This window comes from Lissotriton vulgaris, chromosome 1_1 (assembly GCF_964263255.1).
Source record: "Lissotriton vulgaris chromosome 1_1, aLisVul1.2, whole genome shotgun sequence".
Taxonomy (NCBI): domain Eukaryota; kingdom Metazoa; phylum Chordata; class Amphibia; order Caudata; family Salamandridae; genus Lissotriton; species Lissotriton vulgaris.
Window position 1 is genome coordinate 793,899,191 of NC_141685.1, and position 20,361 is coordinate 793,919,551.

Sequence of the window (20,361 nt, forward strand, 5' to 3'; positions counted from 1 at the left end):
TAAGCATGATTACTGAATCCAGTGCTGGATTTAATATTTGCATTACATGCTTTAAGGTTTGTTTTTTTCTACTACATTAATGTAAAAGATGCACTACAAATTCCGTTTGCAACGTGAATCGTGTGTGCATCCGCTACTCCCGTGTGGCTTGGCAGGATGTGAGGTGTTGCAACAGCTGCATTTATTCACCCCGGAGGCTGCACCGCCTCTGCTCAAGCTTCTGCAAGTGGAACGTCGTCCAAAGGCGGCCGGAGAAGAGGGCGGTGCCACCTCCCTTCCAGCCTAGGGTGAGCCAGAGGCCAGAACCGATGCTGGGAGGCGCGGCCTGGCTGCACTATCAGTCCCCGGCTTCCGCGTTCTACTGCTGCCGGGGGAGCGCGGGCAGAGATGGCAGCGACAGTCCGGTGCTGCGGCCCGAGGGCTCCACTCCTGGGGCATCTGCGGGGCTTCCTCAGGTCTGACCCGGGATATGACGTGGGGAGGCCAGAGTTAACTGCAGAAGCGTGGGGAAGCATGTGGCTATAATGGGGCGAAGCAAAGTGGAGGGGGCAGATACAGGCTGTGAAGATAGCTACGGGCGTGGGGCTGGTAGGTGATGGGAAAGGTAGGGGTTTTATTACCGCAGAAAACGGGCTGCGGAGGAAAGGAGCAGTAAAGAGTAATGTAGGTCTACCATCTTGCATGTTTGAAACCCTTTGCAAATCCTGGCTTTATAATCGGCCACTCTTTGCATTCTGGTATTTGTAGTCTAGGTTGTAACCATTTAAGTGTGTGTTCCTAGTCCTGGCCTAGATTAGGTGCTATTGTCCTAAAAGCTAGGTTTAACGGAAGATGTCATAATTCGTAGGGCCGCTTGGAAACTAAAATGGGAATGTGGCAGAAGGGTCTGACACATGGAACGGAAACGGGGTGGTGGGGAGTTTGGACAAGCAGCTGTGTAGTGAGTTGCTGGCAGGAATAGGTCTGTAGTTGAGGATAAATGAGCCTGAAAGAGAGTGGTTGGGTTGCGAAGGCCCTGGAAATGGAAGTTGCTGTGATTGTTACATTCGGAGAGCGGTCAGGATGGGGTTTTGGGAGGGTGATATACTTATCACCCCTTGGGTAGAGCACTCTTTGAATGCATTTAACTATTTAAGATCCAAAGTGGAAGAGGAAACTGATGGGTGAGGGGACTGACACACCCCATTGTGTTGTTATGTTTGGGATGGTGTTTACACTGAAAGGGCATTTTTTGATTTGTCTGTTCACTTTTAAACTTGGCAGCCTACTTGCTCTGTTAAGTTTCAGCATGCTAACTTTCATAAAGATCCGTCCATGAGAGAACGAGAGTGGGGGGTCATAGAGGGTCTTATCATTTCCAATTTTAGCTGCCATAGGATATTTCGCCGAAAGGTAAAGCAAAAATCTTTGAACGCAAAGTTGACATTAACTGTGAACTATGCTAAGAGAGAGTGATTATAAAACACGTTTTTTTTATTTGGGTAAAGCCGTCAAGGAGGTTTTGAAATACAAGCATTTGAAAAAACATTTGAAGCGATTCGTTTTCTATTGTTCTGTCCGGCTTTGTGCCAATCCATAAAGGGAAGGTAAGTGATACCCAGTGCAAGTATATTAGGTTTGGTGAAGATCCAATGGGGGTTGGGGCAAAGATGAACGGGACAAACTTAAAGGGAGGGGGTCAAAATATTTTTGCTTTACTAATAATGTTGGCTTTGATGGATTTGCACCAACCGTGGCAGGGACTTTGCATGTTTCTTATTTTGATATTTTAAATTTATACTGTCCACCAAGAAACGGTTAGGCAAAAACTGTTCATTTGCTAATAACATTGTCATTGTGTGATAAATCTGCACAAAATGTATCCGAAGCACAGGCCGTTCGCAGCAGGCATTTAAAAAAATTGATCTCGTATAATAAAATTCACTGCAAAAAACACAGTTGAAGAGTTATCTTTAAAGATCAAATGCGTAAAATTAATGAAATGTTCCAGTTACATTTAAAACGCATACAGCACATGACATAACTCACTTTCATCTGCCATGTTGATCTCCAGGAAGGTTTCTTGTTCAAGGTGGTCAACCATGACTTATGTCATATGTTGTGTGGGTTCTCAAATGTAACTGGCAAATTTCAGTGGTTTTACAGGGTTGAGCCTCCACTATAACTCATTATTTGTGTTTTTCCAGCAAGCTTCCATTGAAAGGTATTTTTAAATTTACCTATAACGTTTCACCTTTTGGATGGATTTTCATGAGATATGGCAAACTACTACCTCAGTTAGCCAAGGACAGCCATGCCAATTTAAGTGCAGATCCATGCAGGACTAAAAAAAAGTTGAGGGGTGGGCATCAACAAAGAAGTTATTTACCATTTTGACTTCCAAAGGAAGTTTTGCTAATGCTTATATCCTGAATCGCTAAACAGATTTACACCAAACTTGGCATGAAAGTAGAACGTTATCCAAAAAGCATACTTTTGTTGGTTTGATGTAACTCAAGTATTTTTTGCAATATTATTGTTTAAAACAAAAGTTATTAAGCAGGTGTTAAAGGGTTAACATTTTATAACTTGCGAGTCTTGGTTCATGAATCCTGTTAATTACATTTTGATTTTCTTTTTTTAAACGGAAATGTGATTGGTTTTAAAATAAATTACTGCATTCGTGAAACTCGTGAATTGGCCTATACTAGGGACATTTACGATGTGCAAAACAATTTTGCACAGCCATAGGAGGATGTTCAGGGGTTCTGAGAGGCATCAAAATGTTAAGGACTGCCACAGAAAAAAAACGCAGAAAATTCCACATGGAATTTGTGTTGAAAACAGGTACCAATGGTAAGAATGTCCCTGCCCTGAAGGATATGTGCTTTCAGGACTGGTTAAAAAGAAGTATCTCAAACCCAGGAGTTTCTCCCTGGTGCCAATGGCTCAGGCTTGATATAGTGGTGTTACATGGAGTACCGATTGCCCCAGTTAAGAAATAAATTGCAAGTTGTTGATTGTTGATGTACAGGCCTCGAAAAAAATGTACCCGCCCACTTGCTATGGTGAGTCAGAATTTATCAGGTCGAGCTATTTTCAGAACCTCCTGGTCCATTCTGGTGAGTGAACTTGAGCTGGAAAGGCAAGGTGTACTGTTCATTCAGAAAGTGAATGACGAATAAAGATGCCTTTAAATCTTCTTTGTATCTTGACACATTTGGTGTCTGTTGAAAGACAAGTAAAATGTCAGTTTGTCTTTTTACTAATTGCTGCTTATCTTATGATGGAAAATGGTGTTTACTTTTCTTTCTCTTACTACAGTTAGAGGATTTTGTCAAGTGAGCTGTCTGACAATCATGGTGCAACAAAAGGCTGTAGGATATATTTTGTTTTCTAACACTCAAATAGCTTTAAATGCATAGTACAAATATTAAAAAGGTTATCCGGAATTATGAAAGCACACTTTTTTTGTAATTCACAAGTGGAGAGCAAACAGAAATAAATCAGAGCAGAACAAATCAGAACACTTTACTTGGTGATGTGCAAATGACAAATATTTGCAGAAACCCAATTTCCGAACATTATTGTTTGTACACTATAAAGTGTATCAGTAAAACTGCATTTCCGTGGGAAATTATGTGGTGACTTCAGCTAAAAATGTGCAGATTGTAAATGACGGTGTGCTACCACTTCATGCTTTAGTTATGTATTAAAAGTGATGGGTTTTAAACATGATTTGAGAAACATTCCTGCACTGGCCCTGAAGACAATGCTGTTAATTGGCATTCTTCTTGACTCTAATCTAGCCTACACTAATCATGTTGGTAATGTTGCCGGTAAATGCTATGGCATCTTGAAGGTCCTGAGGAAAATCCTGGACCTACTGCCCCCCAGCAACAGAAAAACAATGGTACATGCCTTGGTCACCTCCCATTTAGACTATGGGAACTCCCTCCTATGTGGACTCAGTAAAAAAGGCCTAACACAGTTGCAACGCGTCCAGAACGCAGCTGCCAAGCTTGTCCTGAACCTCCCTAGGAGGGCCTCTGGGAAACATGCATTGCGTTCCCTGCATTGGCTCCCAATAAAGGAACGAATTAAATTTAAAACTATGTGCATTACCCATCGCATAGCTCACAAAAAAGCACCTCCATATCTCCAGGATTTGCTTCCAATCTATCGTCCTTCACGCCCTCTTAGGTCGATGGGCAGCATGCTATTAGTGGTTCCACGGATCCACAGAGCAAGGATGGGAGGACGGTCCTTTAGACACCTTGCCAGTAAAGACTGGAATGACCTACCCATCGAATTGAGGATGGAACCGTCTGAAACAAGGTTCAGACAGAGGCTGAAAACCCATCTCTTCCCCAAAACATAATCAGTATAGTTTCCCCTGACCCTAGAGCTCATCCTCTGTGAGCTAAGCTGAAGAGATGTTTAGTGGGATTGTCAGCGCGGGGACGCACTGTTCCTTGTGCAACCAGGCGCTTAACAAATGTCATTAATAATAATAATAATAAGAGGCCTGTCAGGGGTCATGTGTATCCTATATGTGGCTAGATTTGTATCAAATATGGAGCAAAAGTTCAGTCAATTAAATCACACAAAATTGTTTTTTGTATAGCAGACATGCTGAAGTGGCATATTTGAAGGTGCTCTCATATGTGATAATAAAGAAAATAGCGGCTCACTTTTTAAAAATATTTGCGCAGGATCACATCATTTGAAACCAGTTTATGGGTCAAGAGCATTAAAGTTAGGTTGGGTGGAATATTTAAGTCACTAGACCTGCAGGTCTGGTAACATTTCTATGATTGTTTGAGGCCTGATGTAGTGTGTTAGAGAACCAAGATTTTTTTGGCAATTATTTTCTTGCACCTGGTTCAGGACTTAAACCGTAAGCCTACGTAGCTTGGACTAAATCAGCTGTGTTGACCAGATCAGAGGCTGCTGGTCAATTTCTGGAAGAGATTGGGTTAGTCCTAGATTTGGAATTACCAGACATGGGTAGCAAATGGGTCGGGCAGACTCTGAAAAGGTGCTAGCTGTGGCGTCCATCATCCCTGCTTCAGAGGGCCTGGAGGATAAGACTTCCAAATCGGACCCAGTGTTGTATAGTGGCCAATGCCAGAGCTGCAGGGTTCAGTAGCTGCTGGAAGATGTACTCGGAAGGAGTTCAGTCAGGCACAAGTTTCATGCCCCACACTGGTGGATCTTTAAAAGGAAGCCCTGGAGAAAGGTCTTCAAGGAAGTGATTGTGAAACCTTTTGTTGGCTGACAGGATGGACTACTGTGCAGTGAGCCAGTGAATCCTCAGCCAGGAACTTGTAAGAGGTTAGTGGTTACCATCGTGAACAGGACACTTTTTTAAAATTTTATTTTTATTGTTCAGTTCATAACAAAAATATCACATGTGCAAATCATACATTGACCAAGGTTTTAAACAATACTCTGCAAAAAAAGGGAAGTAGGAAAGAAAGACAGAGAAAAAAAAGAACAGAAAACAATAAAAGTAGAACCAGAAATGCCAAGACATGTGGTTTGAACAATAGTGCCACATCGATCCGGGCAGAGACAAAAACACAAATCCGATAAATCACTTTTCATATGATCTATCATAGGTTGCCAAATCTGGATCCCCAGTTGTTTTTTCTTCATTGACTTGAGGCGGTAGAGATTAAATTCTAAGTGAAATACATTATAGAACCTAGCCTGCCACATTTCATATGAGGGTGCCTCAGGTATACGCCACATAGAGGCGATGCACAATCGGGCAACTGACATAGCCATAAAAAAAGGAACCTATATGGATAATACAGTGCAGAAGTATTTACACAATCCAAACAGCAGTTACTCTCTAGATATCACCACATTGATATTCGTCATATTAGAAAGAAATTGTGCAATTGACAAAAAAGACAGTTCCAACAGTTTACAATCAAAAAATGTGTAGAATGTGAGCTGCGTCTGATTGACATCTATAACATTGACCATTATGCATGTCCCCCCACTTCATCATTTTGGCCGGTGTACGGTATAAGTTAAACAAGGTTTTGTAGTGTTGAGCCCGTAGATTAGCAGACAAAGTGAGTTTAGAAGCCATTTCAATAGAGAATTGAATAAACTGACCAGAAGTATCAAGTCTCAGACCCCATTTTGCATCATGAGCTTCAACATCATCACGCTGCGTACTAAACATACTGTCGTATAAAGTCCCAATCTTAGCCCGATTATTCAAAGCTATAAGAAGATCATTACTTACAATTGGCATAGTACTGCGATGCTTGAAAATAAAATCCCGTAACTGCAGATATTTAAAGAAATCGTCTGAGAGATTGCATATTTATACACTATCTCAGCAAAAGTAACCATAGCACCAGCATTAAACATGTCCCCTAGGCGGCAAATGCCCTTATCAGCCCAGTTCCTCATCTGGTTATCCCAGAATATTAAAGGAAATAGTTTCATGGAATCACATGGTGTATAGAAATTGATACGATTTAAACAAATAATTTTGCGTATCCATCTCCAGCCTTTAAATGCAGCTAACACAATCTTAAATCTAGTTCTTTTATAGTAGCTTGGCTCAAGGAATCTAAGGAGCATTTGTCGAGATTGGCATCGTATATATATTTGGGCTTTCAAACATCTGTATCTCTCCCCCAATCACCAAAATTTGCATATTTTGAAGGAGACAAGCTAAATAATAAAAAGCAAAATTCGGGACCCCCCATCCTCCTCTTAAAAGTGGTAATGTCCTATATTCGGAAGCACGGCGAGCAGTCTTCCAGCCCCAAATGAAGCGGTCCGTTATGGATTGTAGCTGCATTAGTTGTGCACGTGTTAACTCCAAAGGTACCGTACGAAAATAATAAAGCACCCTAGGTAATATAGACATTTTAAAAACATTACGTCACCCAACCATGGACAAATGAAGGCTTTCAACCCTTTCAAGCTGGCACTTAACTGACCTTAATATATCTGCCCAGGTCACAGATACAATCTCCTGGAGTGACATCCTGATTTTTATCCCTGGGCATCTAGCCTCATGAGTCACTCGTGGTTCATTAGGGCATATCCCAGCGGTACAGATAACCTGGGTTTTTGAAATGTTTCATTTGTAACCCGAACATTTCCCGAATTCTTGTGTCAAGTGCTCGATTTCAGCTAATGCTCGTTTGGGATCTGATGTTATTACCACAATATCATCAGCGTACGCTAAAACCCGTATATGATGGTCAGCCACAATCATTGATTGTATGCCCTGAGAAGTTTCAAGCATTCGCAATAGTGGTTCGATATAAATTGCAAATAATAATGGTGCGCATGGGCATCCTTGGCGTGTACCCTGTGTAATAAAAACAAAAGCGGACACCTGCCCCATCGCACAAATCTTGGCCCTTGGTCGCTTATACATAGTCTGTAAAGCACACAGAAACAAAGGGCCAAGCCCCGTTTTATGCATTGCGGACCAAAGAAATGCCCAAGCCACACGATCGAAAGCTTTCTCTGCATCCAAAAACACCAACCCAATATTTTTATGATACGCTGGTGCGTAATCTAAAACGGCAATAACCCTATGTACATGATTAACAGTGCTCCTACCCGGAAGGAACCCATGTTGATAATGAGACACCAATGATTGAACCAATTGGATTAGACGGTTAGCAAATACTTTGGAATATATCTTAGCATCAGCGTTAATTAATGTAATAGGTCTATATGACCCATGGAGATTAGAGGGCTTATCCTTCTTTTTAAACACCATGATTGTTGCATCATCCCAAGATGGAGGGGGGGTACCAGATTGGGCAGCAATAAAAGTAGCAAGCATGTCTTCCTTGATAAAAGAAAATCAAACTCGATAAACCTCTAAAGGAAGTTTATCGGGACCAGCTGCTTTTCTGAGCGCAAGATCATTAAGAGCTATCTCTAATTCGAATGTAGATTTTGGAGCCTCTAGTTCCTCTCTTGTTTGAAGCCTCACCGTAGGTAGGTCGATTCTAGACAAGAGCTGGTCAATCTGATCTTGAGATAAACTTTCCTGAGTATATAGCCCCTTGTAATACTGTGGAAAAACATCTATGATACCCTCGGTAGTTTCCAGCAAGTGCCCCTTGTTATCCTCCAATGCATCTATTCTTTGAGATGTTTGCCGACCACAAAGCCTTTGAGCGAGGCACCTGCCAACTGCTTCACCATACTCATACCTCTCAGTTTTATTTGTTTTATACTGCATTGCTATGTCCTGACTCCAAACCCCATTGATTTTCGCCTTGCAGCGTGTAACCTGTCTGAGCAATTTGACTATCACTGTGTGATTTAATTGCACGTATAAGTTCAATCTCCGCATTTTTTAAATCTAACAACAACTTTTCAATTACAACCTTCCGTTCCCTTTGTTGAGCCCACACATAGCTAGCAGTTTCACCCCTTATCCCAGCTTTAAAACAGTCCCAGACCATAGATTGTAAGGCTGTGCCTCTATTATATTCTAGGAACCGCTTGGCCCATTCTTGAATATGGGCTACATATTCATCATCAGCTATTAACTTTTTACTAAATGTGAATGACAGTTGCGCCCGCGCGATATTAAAAGGAACCAAATCCATAACTACGGGACCATAGTCTGATGTAATCCGTGGCATCACCTGCATTGTATCCCCAATAATTAGCGATCTAGGGGCAAAAATATAATCTAGTCGACCAGATTTATTATGTGGGATTGAAAAAAACGTATAACCAGGATCCCCTGGGTTCGCCAATGGCCATCCATCGTTTAAGCCATGCTGAGACAATAGCTGGCGTAATGCTCTAAATACTTTCGGTTTACGCCCAGAATGTCTAGTAAATTGGGGGTCCCAGGTATCTAGTTCACCATGTATATTAAAATCCCCAATTAATAACAAGGGAGTGCCCCGTAGTGCAAGTTCAACATTCAATAAATCTAGAGTCTCAACTTCATCTAAATTAGAGCCGTATAAAGTACAGACTGTGGTCACCACACCACCAATAATACATTCAGCTATTGTCCAGCACCCAAAATTATCTGCCCTCTCTTTAGCTGTAGCAATTATCACTTGGCGCCCCAGAATTGCCACTCCGCGATTCATAGTAGCCTGCCTAGACCCAACTAATAATGTGTAGCCTAGTTCTGTTAATATCTTGCAATTTGCCCAAGGCACGTGTGTTTCCTGAAGACATATTATATCAAGATTAATTAGCCGCAATTACCCAATCACTCGCTTCTGTTTAAGCACGTTATTCAGCCCACGTACGTTAAATGTACATATACGCAAGCTATTACTAGTCATTATCCCCAATCAACTGCTGGTCGTCAATGTATGAGACAAAAAGAAAAATTGTTCCTAAACTCTTGCAACATTTGTTATGAACTGTTGTTTTACCCTTTTTCACCCTTAACACAAAAACCACCGAACCCATTACCCCAAAAGTGCCCCCCTACTCTCCCCCGTCCAATCAACCTCCCCCACCCCTCAAGTGTCCCTCCCCCAAAATCAAGACAATCGGGCCTATCGCCCTGTAGATGCTTATGAGAGACTCACGAAATGCTCAGAGGTCCCATTTCCACAAAGTCTATCAAAACAAAAACCTAGAACAGTCCAAGTGCATAATATCAAGAAAATAAAGATATCAAGTAAATAAATGGCCTTAGCCACGAATCCAATGCACTTAACAATTAACCCAAAGAACAAAGATATTCCTTAGCTGAGGCCTCAGAAGTAAAGAAACGACTCTGTCCATTATGGATCGTTTTTAAAGTTGCAGGCTGTAAAAGAAACACCTGTAGGCCCTTGGATTGAAACAGTGCAATTAATTGACGAATCTGCCACCGTTTCCCCACAGTTGAGTGGCAATAGTCTGGGCTCACAAAAAATTGAATTCCTTTACCTGATCTCTTTTTCTCCGGACGAGCAAGATCATACAATGTCTGCCTTGCTAAGAAGTTGTTCAAAGAGATCAAGATAGCTCGTGAATGTTGTACACCTTGCCCACTCCTTACTGATCGTTAACGGAATGGGAACCGATGATCTCTCAAAGTTGTGCCCCACCTGCGGGATCCCATTCGGATAATTCTGTTACAGGAGACACATAACTTGCAGCAGCTCTCTTCCGAACCGTGTCTGTTATCTGTAGAAATGTCAGGACTTTCGCCACTTTGTACATTATCCTAAATGGTGGGGGTGATATCTCCAGAAACTTCTTCATGGGTCAAGAAATCATCCTCTAAATCGCCATCAACGTCAGTCCCATCTGACTGCTCGGAAAGAGAATAGAATTCACTATCCTTACTACTAGTGGGATCAGTTATATCTTCAATAACATCTTGACCACTAGCGGTATTGACCACCCGTGCCGCATGTGTCACATTTGCCAAGATCAGGTCGTGCCCTTCCGCACCTTGAGATGGCTGAGAGTCCTGTATCTGACATGGGGGGCCTTCAAGTACTCCCCCAGTATTATCTTAATCAATAGCACTAATACCAGTAGACCCGCCAGCCGGGGTCGTGGCTTTTTCCCAGTAACGTGCTGAAACATTTGCGGAATCTTAGGATTAGCCTGCCTAGCTACCTCAGAGTCTTTGCTACTTGATTCCTTGTCCCCTATATTTTGATACATTTTGGCGGCGAGGGCTGCTCGAGTGCCAACCTGACTCTCTCCAATAGCTCTTGTTTTCCCACTGCGTGCCGTCTTGGGTCCCATAGCCAGTACAGCCCAGTCCAAAGCAATAAAGTCTACCACAAACAGTATGTCTGTATTATAACGGGGAAACACCTAATTGCTATTTTCGACTCAAAAAGTTAGACTAAAGCTTGCAGACTTCTCCAGAAACTGTAACTCAAAATCTACCGGTTGTCAAGCTGTTATAACTAAATGTGAATGGCAATATTCGTAAATAGTAAAGTCACAAATCCCTAAAAAGTCCCGAAATATTACCTACAATCTAGAGTTTTAAAACAATAAGCCACAGTTCATACCAGTCCGGTAATGAAGAGCTTTTCAAAAAGTCTGCGCTCAATAAAAACTATCTCGCGCCAGCAGTACACTCGGGGGATGGCAATCTCCCCAAACGATATTGTGATGTCGAGCCGGCTCCTCCTCACCGCTTGCTCCGCTGCTCACGTCTCCACTTCCTCGCCGCCATAGACCCCCAGATTAGAGCAAGAATCTGAAGGTTTTAACAAATTCGAGTCAGGGGTCAATGCTCGGCGGACTTGCTACACCGCGTCTCCCGGCAGCGTACTCCGCGATTGGCAAGTCAGTAAGTAATATTAAGGCACCGCTAGTGCCACTTCCACATGTAGGTGTTTTATTTGAGCGGCTGTGCATTGACCTTGTTGATCCATTTGACCCCCCTCCCAGCAACAGACAAGAAGTGCATCTTAATTGTTGTTGAATCATGCCACCAGGTATCCGGAGGCAGTAGCTAGGGCCGTCCTAGGGATCTTCTCAAGGGCTTGATTTTCTGAGTCAGATTTCCAACCACAGAACACACTTTATCCCCACCTGTATGAGAGAAATATGGTAGAAGCTTATGACTTAACACTTTTTCTTGGCATACCGTCTCAGACCAATAAGTGTGTGGAAAGGTTTTAAAAAGAAAAAGCTTCGGAGCATAATGGGAACTCTGCCTAAGAACCTCAGGAAGCAGTGGAACCATCTCATGCCATTCCTACCTACAGAGAAATTCCATAGAAAGGAGTTGGGTTCAGTCCCTTATAGCTTCTCTTTGAGCCCTTAGCGTGTTGCCCATTCAGCTCAGCCAGAGAAGGAAGGGGAGTACCCAGATTTACCACAAAAGAATTGGGTAAAGAAAAAGTATTTAAATAAGCAAAGAGCTCATGAAAGAATAGAATAACCGAAAATCAACGCTAAATGGCTGCTAAGATGGTCAGGAGGTGTTAGTGCTGAAGCACATTTGTCCACGAGCTTTGAAGAATAAGTGGTGGGAGTATCTAAAATAAATTACTTGGTGGACACAGGTACCTCACGGGAGCTAAAGGAGCTTTCCATGTGAACCAACTTAAGCCATATATCTGAAAAGACTTTACAGTGATCATCCTGTCAGTGATGGAGGAGGTTGAGGAAGATAGTAAACCCCTTCCTCAACTATTGCCCAGTGATGAGGAGGGTGGCTCTGAGGTAGCTATACAGCTTGCCCCTGAAGTGTCTTCTGAGCAGCAAAGGGAGCGTAGAGAAGTGGTGGATGTTGTTCCTATTTCCTTTCACTAATTAGAGGGTTGACACTTGTCTGTGTGAATGGCCTAGATACAGGAGATAGCTTGCCAGTGAAGAGCTATGTTTACAGTTTCACGTCCAGGGCTTCATCAAGGCTGAGGTTTGTTAAGATGCTGAACTTGGGAGTAATTGAGCTTTCCTGCAGTCCTTGTACGAGTCCATAGGTACTGGTGCACAAGCAAGGATCCACCGTCTTGCGTTTGGTACAAACTAGAGGGCCCTCGATGAGGTGACCAAAACGGATACATATCTTGGTGTCTAGGGGTGCAAATTGATATTAGAGGTTGCTTTGTGAAGCAGTGGAAAAAAGTGGAAGCAAAAGGCCTGGCCCTCCCGGTGACGCTATCAGTCACAAGGGCCAACATCTCTCCTTCATTAACCTTTGGCAGGGAAATTCTACTGGGAAGGGACAACTTTTTGCTTAACAAACTTGTTACAGAGATTTACAAACTCTTTTTCTGCCTCCCAAGTCTTCCTCTGCTGCTCAGATTAGGCTCGAATTGGGCCGATCTGACCAGCAGGCAGCAGCCCAATGCTTACCTCAACCTCTGTCACAAGCTGCGGGGGACCCGGGCCGGCAGCCTCGAGGCATTGTTATGGTCTGAAATTAGCTCCAGCAGGCCAGGTCAAGCATACATTCAGTTCCTTGAGGTTTGCCAGCAATTACTGAATGTAAAAGATCTCTGGGACAGCAACCCCAGCCAATTAACCTTCAAAACGGGTATCAGAAAGCACACCATTATTCCCTTCCTAAACCCGGACAACACAAAACTGAACATCCTGTTGACAAAATTTGTTACCACTGCATCAAATACATTTCGTTTTCTTAGGGGTTCCATAGGTGGGTTCTGCCAGCGCCCCAGGGTATCCGCCCTACTCCCTTCGTCCCCTAGGGCTTTAATTCAACGATTGATGAGTTCTATAACTCTGTGTCCCTTATTTGTAAACTTTCGCTTTCTGTGACGAAAACCGCAACAATGAATTCAAGTATGACACAAATCAGATGGTGACTGCTTCACAGAACACCCGCTGCGGCTTTTCTTGAAAAACTAATACCATCCATTGGTTTCCAATATTTGCGCCACAGCACCCCGGTGCGCCATCAAAACTAGGCAGGGGCGCCATGAACAGATGTGCACCGAGTTTAGTCTGGGAACCAATGACTTGCAGACAATAAGGTGAATACTGGGAGTGTAGGGCAGGGTGCCGCAGACAGAGATTTGTAATCAGTGGCAGGTTTGTTTATTCTTGCAGCTCAAAAGGTGCGGGAAACTGGATTTCCGAGAAAGTGCAAAAACCCCTCACGCTCTGCGAGCGCGCGATTCCCCTGCTCCCAGGAACCGCTCAGCAAGGAGGGGGGAAGCCCTGCATACCTCTCCTACAAAAGGACGGAAAACTGCAAGCTCTACGGCGCCTTGATTAGGAGTTCAGGCAGGATCCAAACCTGTGCAAGTGTTGGAAAAGAGATACTGAAAATATTCATGAGAGAAATGATTAATTAATTTCTCTCCTGGTATGACATTATACCGACCATAATTTCTTTATCTGTTCGAAAATAGAAGCAAATACAACTTCAAAACATTGTAGATAGCTTTATCTCCCAAACATTCACAAAACAGACATAAGTTATTTACTACAAAAATAGAAAGCTTATTAAATAACATCAAATAATACTCCGTTTCTCTTCTGGCTTACGATTTGTCAAACTGGCTGCAGAAATTCATTAAGCAAAGCAGTCCACATACAGTAAATACACAAAGGTCGAAACAATAATAGGCTCCTTAATCAATCATAGAGTATATTCTCAATCGATGTATCATTCCTTAATTTGATTTGCCGGGTTTCTCCAATCCAGAACATCTGTCGACGCGTTTCGGCACATTCAGGACAACGTAAGAAGAGGACAAAACAGTCACTCTGCTTAAAAAACAAACTCTTGTTGCCCACGAGCAAGTCAATACACCTGCTTTGTGCAAAAAGCTACACGGTCATGGGGGATCCGAGGCGCCTAACCGGTCTGCTTCATTGTAACGGAGAAAAGAATCTGTGATATGATACAGGGTAGCGGAGATCAATCTCCAGGGCCTATACGCAGAGGCTTGAACACATGGTAGAACTTTCCGGGGAGGAGAACGGGGCCTGAGTGGGACACACAAGGTCAGTAGGCCGGTAGACAGGGCTGCCGGTATTTAGGCCAGTAAACCTGAACTGAGACTTCTAGGTGTAACTTAAGGAGGAAATAAAATGTTCTGCTGGGCTGAAAGTAAAAAAGTAACCCTTTGTAGACAGCATGCTTTTACACACAACGGCTCCTTGATGAATAATGATTCACAGCACCTGGGAGCCATTTCTGGTGTAGCACTGCTGGCAAAAGCGGGCAGGTGAAAACTCATGGTCTCTAGCCACTTTCTACAATTTACACACATTATGGTAAAATATCTCAATCGGTTAATGTGCCTGCTGCTCGGAGCAGTGCAAAACCTGTGGATCATAGCTATTTTTAGGAAGACTAACCCTGGATTAGAATGGAAATGGTGTGCATTTGATTCCCAAATGTATGACATGAGCACAATACTTGTCTGTGTCTGCTGCTATTCGTCATTAACCTGACATTTGCTATTTGTTTTATCCATGTCCTCCTCGCACGGACCGCGTAGTGCGCGTCCCTCTGGGTGTAGGCCCCACCAAGCACTCACTGATCTCCATTTCTTGACATGCGACTGACTATTGCACTTTGGCTCTGCCTTCATAATTTTCTATTTTGCAAAGTTTAAACACAATGGGGCTGTGTAAGGACAGTGATTGCCTTTCAGTCTTCCATCGAGTCCTGTGCACCCAAACACATCAAGCACTTCCCGCCCCATGTGCGCCACAGATTGTTTTGAACCAAACCTCTTGTTAGAGTTTCCACAGTTTTACTCCAATAGTCCATGGACATCTTCTTCTTCTTATATATGTCACTGCTTTGAATATCCTGTTGAAGAAGCCAGGTTCTGTGTGCATCTCAGACTAGACTGACGCAAAACAAATAAGCTGCAGAAGCATCGTAAATTGAAATGCACATTAATTAATACATTGCAGTTTGCTTATTGAATCATAATATAGTTTCCAGCATTGAAATCAGCCTCTCCAATCGTGCAGCTGTTGGACCTGTGTTGGCCTTGGTGCGGGCAGCACTATTCTCACATGAATATAGAAGTCTGTCTTCGACTCTCCGAAGCTGCCTGCTCTGTAGACTCAGTGGAAATGATGTGGCGACGATTATTGGCCAGTGCAGTAAACGGGGCATGGTGGGACACAGATAGCAGGACAAGAGCTCAGCAGTAATCAGAACAGCACAACTATCAGTACTAAGGCAGCAGGGAGAACCCTCCTCCAGATTCAAGGGCTGCCGGTGCACACCATAATCAATCATGGGGAATGCAGATCTGCTTTCATTCCTGCTATTTCGATGTCATGACTGGACTTTTCCAGCGGTGGAGTAGGGCTCAGGGTAGTCTGATCTGGGAGGAGCATCTGTTGAGACTGGAAGATTAGAGCCTCCTAAGGGAGCCACCGCAATGAAATCTTTAAAGTTTTCAAGTTCCCAATTGCCACACCCCCACATCTCAGAAGCTGGCACAGCAGGAGCAAGTGCATTACAGGTTGGCCCCACCCCTGCTCACACTGCAGCTCCATGACGCAGGTAACCGCGGGGTTTGGGAACTGTGAGAGAACAAGAGTCCGAGTTGCAGACCGAGGTCTGCAACAGGAACTAAGACTTTCTATGAATAACCACGAGAAGTGCAAAGTGAACTGAAATGTTGGGTGCATACATATCTTGAGTGAGCTGCAGCTGTGGTGGAAAGGCGCCATATCCAGGATAAGATGCCAGGGATTATAGAGGCTGTGGGTAAGGGTATCAAAATGTGTAGCCTTCAAAATCTTAGACAGGATTTCAACCTTTTGGTGCCTTTCCTCTGATTGCACTGCGTAATATTAAGTTATTCTGTGTCATTAAAGTTATTTCTTTTATTCAAAAGACAACCTCTGTGTTGCACACTCGGTTACTGTGTCTATTAGTTTGAGTCTTGCGTTCTGAGATCTTTTTCCCACTCTACCTCTCTGAGAAGCCTCTAACACCTTGCCCTGGCCACCCTGCGGATCAAGCTTGGATAATGTATAATTGTCCTAGTTTGCAGAGCTATAGTAGGGCAGTCCCCAGGACACCATTGTCAAACAACCTTATTACCAGCAGTTGTGCCCAATGGCCCCTGTCTCCTCTGTGCCCCCCTCCCTGAACAGGGTCTACTTCTAGGGGATTGTAATTTCCACTCACTTGATACATCTCCATCACATCCACTATCTTCTCCTGTTAGAACTATTTTTCACGGACTGATCTTAGGAGCCGGAGACCTCTCCTCATCAAGTCCTAGGTTAGAATCTGCCCTGAGGGAGCAGCACATAGTTTACTTATGGGCAGGGCCACTGGAATAATGTGAAAGGGAAGGGCCAAATTATGTGACAAGAAAAGGCAATTTATGCAGCTTAAATGTGGCCCATTTAGTGATCGTATTACTTCTTAGTTTGTCATTTTACACAGGTTAACTATGTCTGGTAAAAGGTTTCACTTCATTAGTAAAAGTCTTACACCCAAATAAAGCAGTAAGCAACCTAAAGAGGACCAGTCGACCTTTGCAAAAGGCCTTCCAACTTGCAGCAACACGTGTTCCTGTGTTTTTAGTAACTTTTGATCCGTTTAAGACACAAACAGATTTTTTGCGGATAGTGTAGCAGATTATAGATTATGTGGCAAATGCAGTAAATCCTTAAATATGCAAAAAGCGTAACTGCCACAAAATCACAGAGTTGCAGTAGCCCTGCTTATAGGTCTATATTTATGATTTCTCATGCAATATTATAATTTGTATGCCATTATGGCATGCACTGTAGACTTGGAATATGACATAAATGTCTCTTCAGAATTAATCATCATGTGAAACCAATGACATTTCAGCAAAATACAAGTAGAAAAATGTGGCCTTGAATGATTGTTTTGGTCGGCACAGTTCTTGTGGGGGGATAATAATCCTCAGCCGCTCCATGAACGCCCGCGCGATATGAACGCACTTACTTCAGGCAATGCAGGACTGATATTTATTTATTTATTTATAATTACATTTATTGAGCGCGCAGCTACCCGGAGGTTTCCCGGCGCTAGGGCAAACTGAACGGTGAAAGGGAGGGAGGAGCATAAGATCAAACATTAATTGTTGAAAAGCCAAGTTTTTATTCCCTTACGGAATTTCAGAAAGCACAATTCAGTGCGCAAAAATTGAGGAAGAGAATTCCATAAGGATGGGGCCAACAGGGAAAACGAGCGTCCTCCCATCTTGGCTCTGTTGATGCGCGGGATCTTAAATTTATTCTGCGTCGAGGACCTGAGTGTACGGGGGGGGGATATATTGCTGCACCAGAGCAGAAAGATAGCGAGGGGCTCTACCATTAACAACTTCTCCTTTTAGCTGCACTATGGCACAATGTCCAGCGTTCTTAAGCATGGCATGATACCAGGCATTACTCCAACCAAGCCCTCTGCCTGTATGCATATATTTTATAAGTTAAATGCATATTATGTATACACTGTAGGGCTGCTCCCTGAGGGCTTCTCAGCTGCAGTTACGAAGGGTAAGTAATGTGTTATTTGTCACATGAGGTGGGGGCTTGTTTTGCATATTTAGGTACATTCTAAACTGTGAATTCATTAGATTGCGCCTCTTTCTAAACTAAATCGTATTTCCTCCACGAACACCGCCTGTTAAGATTGGGACTTGAAATGAGTCCCTCTTTCCCCACCTTGGAGCTACTGATATTGGTAACACAAGTGAGGTACAAAAGTCTGACCCATTACAGGGTGGACCCTGAGACGCCACTATTAAATCAGGACTTGCAGGGGGGATCAATAATTCTGGATGTGATGCCCTCATTCCTCCTTTGGCCCAGATTTTTACCCACAAAAAAATGGCGCATGTAAACCGTTCATAATTCTATTGGGGTCGGTAACTGCTGATACCTTCCCCATAGGAATGTGTAGCCACTCCTAGTAAGGCCAAATAAATCATGCAGTATCTGCCTTGTGATTCGTCCTGTCACCAGAACCTCTCGAAGGCAGTGATGGGCCTTAACACCCAGTTCTTGGTCGTGTGTTTTGGTTCTTTTTTTATGTAACAGCAGTACATACTTTTGCCACAGTTAACATCCCCAGCATCATGAAAGTGCCTTTGTAATACAGACTATTAAATACAGCTGATCCCTGCTGAACAAGAAAGCAAAAGACACACGGATGATGGACTGAATGCAAAGCAAATCAAACATTTACCCCCAGTCACAAGATCTGGGTTAAATCCATCATGCTTTTGCTCACCATGCCACCCCAGTTTAGACCCAGCCCTATGCTAATCAGTCTTGACTCTGCTCCTCATGGGAACAGTCCAGCTCAAACTGCCAAGCCAGGTTCACCTGAATCTGAAACAAGCATCCTGGGACCGGTTTTGGAGCATCACACCTCATCAGCCAGGCTAGCTTGAATTCAGTGGCACAGTGAGCCCGGGACCCACATCTGGACATACGCGGCACACTTAAGGCAAGCAAGCAAAAGATACACAGATGATGGACAGAATGCTGAGCAAATCAAACATTCACCCCCAGGCAAGAGATCTGGGTTAAATCCATTGTTCTTTTGCTCACCATGCCACCCCAGTTAAGACCCAGCCATATGCAAATCAGTCTTGACCCTGTACCTCATGGGAACAGTCCAACCCAAACTGCCAAGCCTGGCTGATGAGTCTTGAATCTCCAAAACCGGTCCTAGGCTGCTTGTTTTGTAGTCCAGGTAGAACCTGGCCTGGCAGTTCCCACTGGACTGTTCCCAGAGTCAAAACTGGTTTGTATATGGCTGAGTTTAAACTGGAATGGCATGGGGAGCAAAAAAAAACCAATAGATTTAGGCCCAAACCTCTGTAGTGAGGTGAACGTTTGACATTGTTCAACATTCTGTCCATCACATGTTCTTTTTGAATTTGTCACCCCGAGTGGGACGGGTATGCCCAGGCGTGGGTCCTGTGCTTTCTATGCCACTGGAGTCAAGCTAGCCTGGCTGATGAGTGGTGAATCCCCGACACTGGTCCTAGGATGCTTGTTTTTCCGTCCAGGGCGAACCTGGCCTGGCCGTTCAGCCTGGACTGTTCCCATGGGGAACAGGGGCAAGACTGATTTGCATATGGCTGGGTTTAAACTGGAGTAGTATGGGTGGCAAAAAATGATGGATTTTGGCCCAGATCTCGGTATTGGGGTGAATGTTTGACATTCACCCTACATTCAACATTTTGTCCATCACATGTTCTTTTTGCATTTGAACTTAAAGGACAGTATTGCTCTTTTTAATTCTCTTCGCGAGCTCAACATTTAATTCCTCCCACCTGTAAACAAAAAATGTATCTCAACTTTTGATGCTGTAAGAAATGTTTCAAGTAGAGAGAGTTAAACAATTGAAAAAAAATCTTCGTTAGTAGCAAGTCGATCTACTGACTAACTTTAATATAAAATAAGTATCCAGACTTTTTAGCACAGTGTTTTAAATACTATTGTTGTCTGATTATTTCCATTCATAGAATTTTTCACTGAAAATAATTATTTTTTATTTTTTGCACTGAATCATTTAATCAGAGCTATTGCGTCGATTTTCGGAGCTCTGGGCATATTATATATTTCTGTTTGTGTGCTCCCTTTCCTCTAGCAGCGAGGGCATTCTTTTTCCATTCCTTAGAATACAGCGCTCTTTTGTGGCAGTGCTACAGGGCATATCTAATTCTACCACCATCTTTGCATTTAACTTTGAAATAAAGTTGACTTTATGCAAATGACCATCATATGATCACATATCTAGACGTTGGGTTAGGTTATAGGCATGTGTATAGCGTAGTGTGTGTGTCTGGTGTGAAGTATTCTTATGTACTTTGGCAAGGTTTGAGCTGTGTAAACAGGCAGAATCCCCACTTCATTTTTGGCCGGTCACCCAAAATGAAATGTGGATTCTGCCTGTCTCCTACGCTCTAATCTCATCCTTAAAGAATTAAAGGG

At 43.2% G+C, this 20,361-nt stretch overlaps 1 protein-coding gene across 1 annotated transcript in view; it reads left to right on the forward strand.

Moving 5' to 3' along the window:
- Positions 1 to 210: 210 nt before the first annotated feature.
- Positions 211 to 20,361, forward strand: part of LOC147747844 (protein Cryzl2-like) — a 183,676-nt gene continuing 163,525 nt past the window's right edge. Inside the window, exon 1 of the mRNA XM_086956501.1 lies at positions 211 to 455. Within this exon, the coding sequence (XP_086812627.1) occupies positions 388 to 455 (68 nt within the window). The 5' untranslated portion in view covers positions 211 to 387. The remainder of the gene's footprint in view (positions 456 to 20,361) is intronic.